Source organism: Oryx dammah, unplaced genomic scaffold (assembly GCF_014754425.2).
Source record: "Oryx dammah isolate SB20612 unplaced genomic scaffold, SCBI_Odam_1.1 HiC_scaffold_2, whole genome shotgun sequence".
NCBI classification, from domain to species: Eukaryota; Metazoa; Chordata; class Mammalia; order Artiodactyla; family Bovidae; genus Oryx; species Oryx dammah.
Genome location: NW_024070186.1, coordinates 168,161,373 through 168,170,841, shown reverse-complemented (window position 1 = coordinate 168,170,841; position 9,469 = coordinate 168,161,373). Strand labels below are relative to the sequence as shown.

At 45.8% G+C, this 9,469-nt stretch overlaps 1 protein-coding gene across 1 annotated transcript in view; it reads right to left on the bottom strand.

Moving 5' to 3' along the window:
• The window catches only part of SNX29 (sorting nexin 29), a 595,061-nt gene that overhangs the window by 225,689 nt on the left and 359,903 nt on the right, over positions 1–9,469 (bottom strand). The window contains exon 16 of the mRNA XM_040230635.1: positions 6,100–6,216. Within this exon, the coding sequence (XP_040086569.1) occupies positions 6,100–6,216 (117 nt within the window). The remainder of the gene's footprint in view (positions 1–6,099; positions 6,217–9,469) is intronic.

The following is a 9,469-nucleotide window of genomic DNA, read 5'->3' as shown; positions in this document are numbered from 1 at the left end:
AGAACAAGAGATTAAAAAGCAGAGGGATGGACCTCCCTGGGGTCCAGTGGTCAAGAATCTGTCTGGCAGTGCTGGGGATGCAGGTTTGACCCCTGGATGGTGAACTAAGATCCCAAATGCCACAGAGCAACTAAGCCCGGATGCCACAATGAAAGATCCCGCAACACAATGAAGATCCTGTGTGCCGCAACTAAGACCCAACGCAGCCAAATAAATAAATGAGAGGGTGAAAAAGAGAGTACAGAGAATCTAAGAGCCCTGCACGGCCCCCTCTCTGGGAGCCTGTGTGGATGAGGTTCAAAGTGCCCAGGGACACACAGGAGTTCAGATGACCGAGAGCCAGGCCAATGGGGGTGGCGGGTGGGGAGGGCAGTGGAACCCAAGGCTAAATGCCCAGCCGGTCAGTCACCTCCAGGGGGGCAGGTCCAGGGCTCCCCACAGTCATGCAATGCCACCTCCCCCTCCAGGCTCTGTGGATCCCGGGCTGGGGCAGCTTCATGGGACAGCCCAGGCTGTCAGGGTCTCCCTGCAGCATGTGTGGGTAATGAATGTGATATGTAACTCGGCCCTAAGTTTCCTAAAAGCATCCCTTGGAAAGCATCTTAGAAAAGATGGTCCTTGGGGAAATAAATGAGTAACAGGCGTGCCAGATCTATGCTTCACGGATGGCGCTGGTGGAAAGTGCTACAGAGAGAGGCCTCCTGACCATCCTTGTTTGAGATGATTTATCACAATCCCCCTTCTTTTTCATATGTACCACCTAGTGACAGACTTTATTTTCTTGGGCTTCAAAATCACTGCAGATGGTGACTGCTGCCACTAAATTAAATTAAAAGATGCTTGCTCCTTGGAAGAAAAGCTATGGCCAACCTAGACAGCATATTAAAAAGCAGAGACATCACTTGGTCGACAAAGGTCCACAGAGTCGAAGCTATGGTTTTTCCAGTAGTCATGTACAGATGTGAGAACTGAACCATAAAGAAGGCTGAGCGCCCAAGAATTGATCCTTTCGAACTGTGGTGCTGGAGAAGACTCTCAAGAGTTCCTCAGATTGCAAGGAGATCAAACCTATCAATCCTAAAGGAAATCAACCCTGAATATTCATTGGAAGGACTGATGCTGAAGTTGAATCTCCAGTCCTTCAGCCAACTGAGGTGAAGAACTGACTCACTGGAAAAGACCCTAATGCTGAGAAAGATTGAAGGCAGGAGGAGAAAGGGATGACAGAGGATGAGATGGTTGGATGGCATCACCAACTCAGTGGACATGAGTTTCGGCAAGCTTCAGGAGATGGTGAAGGACAGGGAAGCCTGGCGTGCTGCAGTCCAAGGGGTCACCAAGAGTTGGACACGACTTAGCAACTGAATAACCACCACCACCTATAATGCATCCTTTGAATCACTATTCTACTCTCAGGAAACTATTCTGCTCAGAAAACTCCACCTTCTCTAGATTACAAATTCCAAAGAGTGTAGTCTGATGTCAAGATGAAGTGATCAGTTAAGTGAAAAACAACAACAACAACAATCTGCTTTGATGTAAAAAACGCAAGATGAGGAGACGAGGCAGTGGAAGATGCAGTCTGCAGGCAGGGAGTGGAATGCTTGAGAACTCTGCCACAGAGGGATGGGAACCTTTAAAATCCCCAACAGGGTTGTGCCTGGAGGACAAAAGACATTAAATCCTGCTTGAAATGAAAAAGGAACGAAAAACAGGAGAGTAAGCAGCATGTGCTAAAGAACGATATGGTCCTGGATTTGCAATCTGGTGCAACCACGGAGCTGTGTGCCTCGAGGTGAGTCCTAAAACTTCTCTGTGCCTCAGTTTGCTAAGCTGAAAAATGGACCTAATGAATATACTGTACTAGGAGAAAGGCTCAAAGTGCACGCCACCACCACGCATGTAGTAAATGGCTCTCATCAGACAAGGGAGGGAACAGCCGACAGGAGAACAAGCCAACAGGGTTGATGCTTCGAGTCAGGGAAGTGATGCTACAAACCTCAAGCCGTACCAGGCGGAGCCGTCTTTTCTGCTTAAACGCAGGTGATCAACATAAACAGCACATGGGACGGGGAAACAGAGACCCACAGAGGCGGCAGGAAAGGGAGCAATCCAAGTGCTGTCACATAAAGTGAGACCAAATTTTCATCCCTGGTGGGAACAAACTTGCACTTAATGAGCTGCTCTCCATGTGCTGTGACTGCAATTGACCGCTACATCCTGCCGTCTTACAAGACTCTGTCTCCATTTATTCAAAATAGGAGCTGTTCTCCCAGAGAATTTTCAGGGCTGTAGTCAAATCCTGCTAAAAGGTTTAAAAAACAAACAAAAACTCCAGCATTCATTCACATCTTATACCAGAGGTGGGAAGACAATAATGAGGAGAGAGTCCTAAAAATACTTACATTCAAAACAATAAAAGAAAAGGAAAAAATTCAATCCTTAATCCCAAACTCCTCCTTAAAATAAACGACTTACTTTAAAAGTCTATAATATCATTAAAAAATACCACTGAGAAGACACTGCGTCTTTGCACCTATCTCTAAAAAGACAATTCCCATTTGGACTTCCCTGGCGGTCCAGTGGTTAAGACTTCGGATTCACTGCAGGGGTCACAGGTTCAGTCCCTGGTTGGGGAAGATCCCGCAGGCCACCAGGTGCAACCAAAAGAAAAATTATTATTTGCTCCATGGAATCGTCCTCTGCTCTACAACAATGAAGCTCTCACCTAGCAAACACTTAACGGAGCACCTACTCTGTGTCAGGCACAGCCCTGGGCATGGAGATTCAGAGACAAAAACAGGGCCACCCCACTCCGCCCCAGTGCCCACCAACAAGTGCCTTTACCGGTAGCATCTGGTGGAATCCCAAGCCACCTGATAGAAGAGGAAACCAGGGCTTCCAAGTACAGCAGGCCCCGCTCTGCCCTTGAGGCCCTTGAATACTCCGGTGTCTGGGAGGAAGTCTGAGGGCAGCAGAGAGTGGCACCGGGAGGAGCCTCCCCCAGAGATAGAACTCGCGTCTCTTATGTTTCCTGTATTGACAGGCGGGTTCTCTGCCGCCAGCACCGCCTGGGAAGGAAGAGTGGGCTCCAGAACTGAAACTGAACTCACAGCTGCCTCCCTCCTCTGTCCAGGCTGCCTGGCTCTAGGTAGATGACCAGAGCGCACCTGAGGCAAAAACAACAAGGTCAAGGGGCTCCCCTGGGGCCAGTGTCAGAAAGGCCAGCTCTTCCCAACAGCCTGCAGGACCATTTAGTCCCTGCTGACTGCTGGCCATCACAGCCTGCCTGCCGGAAAGGCTCTGATGACACTTCGAGCTACCTCTGGGTAAAGCGTGTCATTGCCCTCATGGGCATCCAGACTGGAGGCCAAAGGGAGTGCGGCACGAGGAGAGAAGAATGGGCCACTTATCCGGGGTCCAGGGAAACCTGGACGCCACCACTTGCTACTCAACATTCACTCGCTCATTCTATAAGTCAACTCAGTCAATAAGCACCTGCTGTGTGAGTCACTGGAATTTAAAAGGGAGCAGAAAAAGACAGGGCACTTACCCTCAAAGAGGTGGTGGTGCTTCGAGACACTGATTAGTGAGGGATAAACATAAAATTATAGTCAGAGAAGAACAGAGAGATACATACAAACATCATACTCGACAAGGAAAATCTGCCCTTGTCTGGTCTCCTGAGGAGGTGATTCTGAGGGTGAGTGGCCTGGGCCCAGAGCCTTATTCCAGGCAGAAGGGATGGGAGCAAAGGCCCCACAGAGGAAGAAAGCAAAGGACCTGGAGCTGAAGAAGCCCGATGGGCTGGGGGCCCAGCACCGTGCTGGAGCTTAATCATTAAGTCCAGCGAAGCCTGAACCCTCTGCATCCCAGCTACCACACTTACTCAAGAGGAGGCTAATTTCATTCGACTCACAGGCCTGTCTTCAAATGAGAGGGGACATCTCTGGCAGTCCAGTGGCTAGGACTTTGCCTTCCAATGCAGGGGGTTCACTGGTCTGGTCAGGGAGCTAAGATCTCACATGCCTCCCAGCCAAAACAAAACAGAACAAAACAAAACAAAACAGAAGTGATACTATAACAAATTCAATAATGACTTAAAAAAAAATCAAATGAGATAACGAAGGCAGAGACCCATGTGTGCCCAACACACTATTGGAACTCCAACAACTGGGAGCTCCTGACGGATACTGGAGCTTAGAGAGAGTTTTCCTGCAACAGGTGGAGGAGGACAGAAAAAGGTCCTCCCTTCTGACGGAGGACAAAAAGAAGATCCAGTGCCCCCAGAATCTTGTAAGATGAGAACTCTGGATCTATATCCAGCCAAGCGAGCTCCATGAGCTGCCAGACAACCTTCCGGTCTAAGTGTGGGATCTCACAAGGATGTTATGTCAACTCTGTTCTAAAAATAAAAGTAGAAAACAACCGTATATCCATCAATAGGGCCTGGTTAGACAAACTATGGTATTGCCAAAGGATTACAATGCAGCTCTTTAAAAGAATAACGTAGATCTACGTACAAAGTATCGATAAAATAAAGTGGCCTCTAATGTGCATAGTTAGCAGGAAGAGAAGTAATACACGTAACAGTGAATAAAGCAGGTGACTAGTGATTAAACATGTAGGTATGTGCACGCGGCTTACACAAGCCATGCTCAGCTCTGGAAAGACAAACCCAAGACTGATTACCATTATTGCCTCTGGGACAGAAAGTAGATTTTTCACTGAATATACCCTTTTATGCTACTTGGCTGTTTAGCATGTGTGTAACAAGGTTTGTCAAGAGTCCAAATTTTGATAATTTTCAATTGTTTAAAAAAAAAATCCAGTCTTTGACGGCACACAAACCCAGATCTGTCACTGCTCGCTACAATTCAAAAAACTAAGAAAATTACGAGACAAGAAGAAATCTTAACACTGATATTTGTTGGTATAAATGAATTATTGATGACATAGGCTGACAATGATATTTGTTTCAATTATACTTGATTGCTCTATTTGTTTTCTTGATTTTTATAGCTATATTCTGAAATGTCTAGAGATGAAATAATGCCTAATATTTGATTCAAAACAATACAGAAGGGGAAAGCAGGTGTTGGGAACCTGAAATAAGACTGACTGTGACTGACAATAATTCAATCAAACAATGGTCAAAGTGTACACACACCCACCGACCACTGGATGTTATTAACATCTGACATCATAAGAAAGTCTTAAAGCAAAGAAAAAGCTGTTATAATAAATAATGACATCATAAGAAAGTTTTAAAGCAAAGAAAAAGCTGTTATAAATGTGCACAAAAGGACAAGATGCTCTCAGCAATGTGGTTTGCAGTAGCAAAATAATGGAAACAACCCCAATGTGTATGAACGCAAAACCAGATATAAACTAGTGCAGTACTTTATTCAACAGAGAATTACAGAATTAACAAAGTGAACAAACTCAGTGGGGAGTTCTCAACCAGGGGTGATTCTGCCCCTGAGCGGACATCTGACAATGTCTGGGGATGTATTTGGCTGCCATGACTGGGGTGGCAGTGGGGGTGCTACTGGACTCTAGTGAGTAGAATTGGGGATACACAGGATGGCCCCTGACAAAGACAGAAATGGCTCAAAGTATCAAGAGGGCTGCAGTTTAAAATCCCTCTATTATAGTGGCCCCCAACCTTTAGACACCAGGGACTGGTTTCATGGAAGATAATTTTCCCATGGGCCATTGTGGGGAGTGTGGTTTGGGGATGATTCTTGTAAGGAGCATACAACCTAGATCCCTCTTGGGTGCAGCTCACAGTAGGGTTCCTACTCCTACGAGAATCTAATTCCGCCGCTGATCTGACAGGAGGCGGAGCTCAGCTGCTAATGTAAGCAATGGCGAGTGGCTGTAAACACAGATGAAGCTTCACTCACTTGCCCACCACCACCTGGATGGTTGGTACCTGGATGGGGGTACCATCTGGGTGGGGGTACCTGGATGCTCTCCCTTTTAGTCTCTGTACTTTTCCATGCCCTCGATATTGATGTAACAGAAGGGCTGCGGGCAGCAGAGGTGGTGGGCAGACAGACAGTGTAGGCAGAAGGGCAAGGCTGGGGCACTCACCGGCCCCCGCAGGTCGATGAGCTCCTGCCGCATCTGGGAGACGAGGGCTTCCTTGGCCACCAGGGCCCGGTGCAGGCGCTCATTGAACTCGATCAGCTCCCCGTGCATCTCCGCCACCTGCAACACACAAGCACCAGACGGTGAGGCTCGGGGGCAGGCCCTCCCCACGGCCCATCCCGCCTTCTCTGAGCCCACCACTGGTCAGCTGACACCGAGAGGTTGTTGAGCTGGGAACAATGAACACTGCTTCCTTATGGATCAGCTACGCAAATCCACCCGTTTAAGCTGAATATGTTTTTGATTTGGGGGAACTGAACACTATAGTATTAATGGTCCCAGTTTATAGTCCAGAATATGACTGCATCAGGTCATTTTTGGACCTGAGGCTTTTATTCTTAGGAATTGAACACTTGTCTAGCAAAGGCTTTCTTTCTCATCTGAGTTGTGCCTGTCAAGAATCCCCTGCTGATGGCACAAGTAGAATGGCTGACCACTTCTTTTCTTTTTTTTTTTTTTTTTAAAAACTTATTTGGCTGTAAAATTTATTTTTATTAAATTTATTTGGCTGTAACATTTGTTTAGTTGTGGGATGTGGGGTCTTTGTTGGGGTGTGTGGGTTTTCTCTCTAGGTGTGGTGCACAGGCTCAGAGGCCCTGTACCAACTGGGATCCCAGTTCCCTGACCAGGGATCGAACTCGCATCCCCTGCACTGGAAGGTAGATTCTTAACCACTGGACCCTTTCTGCTCATCGAGGCTTTGGCTTTGAAAACCGAGACAACAAAACCAGAGCCTTGCTGAGGATGGTGATGGTGAGTGACAGACACAGCTGAGGCAGCACAGATGCCCTGTGGCCCCTGCTTGCTCTCTGCCAGGAAGACACCTGAGGCAGGTGTTATTGCTCCTGCCACACAGAGGGAGGAACAATGTCAGAGGAGTCTCAGGAGCAGGGTCAAGGCCACACAGCTAAGGCTGACTCCGGAGTCCTGGCTCTTGATCTCTGGGCCACGCGCCACAATCCTGCCCCTCCACTCAGGCCTGCAGAGAGCCTGCAGATTTATCCACATTTCAATACTCTCGGCTGATCCCAAATAAGAAATGGAGGTTGGGATAAGACAGCCTGTGACTGGTGCACAGAATCAATAACAGATCTTTCTGCGTGTAACATACAAAGGGAACAAGGATATCCTGCATGGTCAAAGCATACAGTCATTCCTCTGATTGTAAGAGTGATCTTAGGACTTCCCTGGCAGTCCAGTGGTTAAAAGACCACACTTCCACTGCAGGGGATACACATTTGATCCCTGGTCAGAGAACTAACATCCCACATTCCATGTGATACAGCCAAAAAAAAAAAAAATAATAGGATTTTTTTTTTTTTAATGATCTTATTGGGGCCTATAATCAAGTTAAACCAATTTATTTTAAAACACTTTTAGAGAAACGTGAGGTATAATCTTGCCATGCTCATCGGAAACCATGAAAGATGACGCTGGCAAGTACCTTACAGAGACCACCACCCCCACCGAATGCAGAGGTCAAGCAGACCCCAGCCAGCCCCCGTCCCCCTGCCCCTCCCAAGAAATCACCCCTCCTATACCCAAGACTAGCCAGGGACTTACTACATTCAGTATAATGTATAAATAGTATCAGAACATTTTTAAGTACTCTAGGTGAAATATAAAACACACTGTTACAATACAGAAGGGATATAAGGAAAAGTTTTGTGAGCAAAAAAGAGATTAACCTAAATTTAGATGCTTCAGAAGCAATAAAGGGAAGCTGTCATTTTATTTTCCTGAATATAATATATATAAAAGGTAAAAGGCACAGGGAGGAAATACAGAAAATACTAACATTAGTCAAGGGGTATTTTTTTTTGCTTCCATTCTTTCTACTTTTCCTTACTTTCCAGTTTCTTAATAATGAGCATTCTTTCATTTATCAGAGAGAATAACCACTCAGCCTCTTTAAAAGAATTAAAATTCTTCATGTGCAACTCAAGGAAGAAGCCAGGTGCAATCAGCATGAAATTTATCAGGTTCGCAACTGCAATCCTGATGCTTCTGTTAACTTGCTCGGTGGATCTTCACTCAGATGGCAATCCCTCTGTCTCCCAGGTGCCCACCCTACTCAAACCAGCGAGAAATGCAGAGTGAAGATGGCACAGCAGACACTGCAATGGCCACACGATTAACTAACGGAGAGTAAGTCACCAAGCCTTTGACCAGCCTCTGTGTCATACAGACCTAAAGTCGATATTCCCCTAAAGTCAATATACAATATATATTGTATAAATAGATACAATGTTTATTTTTGTATAAAAAAGCTTAAGATGACCATCAGACCTTTCACAAACAAAGACAACATCACTAATACATCACTAATAATACCTACTTGATTCCTCCACACACACAGAAATCATAACAAACCCTCCTTGAGCTTCCTTGGGGCTGAGAATCCATTTACCACACAGTAAGCAGGAAACACATACAACTGCCAATTTTGCTGCTAAATACCTGCTAATATGCCCCCACAACATACAAGCTTTAAATAAATGTCACCATCATTTCCAAAGCAAAGTAGGGTTTTGCTTTGTGTTTGTGTTTTGTTTGGCAGTGGAAGCTAGGGTGTTAAAACAATTTTCCATAAATGCATAAAACATTGGAACATCCCAGCTGCAAGTGGTATTTATCATGAACTGTCAAAACCCTGGTTCTGTTTTGCAGCCGGAGAGTAACTTGACCACATCAGACAAAGCTTTCATCTCACTAGAGAATGGGGGGAAAAATCCTGTGGAACCAAGGAGACAAAATTTGACAGTTTCCAGCAGTCATTAAAACAGCAATGCTCATTGTTACTAAGCTAAGCTCTGAAACCCTGGATTTCTCCATTTCATATCCCCACAAACAGTTATTGATATAAACAGCTTTCATCTTACATAAACCACACTGAGCTTCCTATTCCTCAAATAACTCTTTCCAAACTATAGCATAACTAGAAATGAATTCGAGATTCAGAGCCAGCCTCAGAAGAGAAATGTGAAATCACAAATGGTTCCCATTATCATCAAAATAAAAGGCACAACCACTGCTTGCTGGAATTTCTATGAGGCTCTGAGGGCACTTACAGGTTGCATATGACCTTCCTTCCCTATTTCCAACAGCCGCAGGGAATGAGAGAGAAAGAAATGTCCCTCAATCCTTCTCTACCAAGGAGCAAGAGAGATCTTCCCAAAGCAACAGCTGATATTGTCACCTGCTGTTTAAAATCTTCAATGCTTCCCACTGCCCTAAAGATAAAAATCCATCTCCTTGCAGATATGGCTTCAGCCTCTCTCCCTAACACCATCTCCTGCCCCTTCCCCTCGCA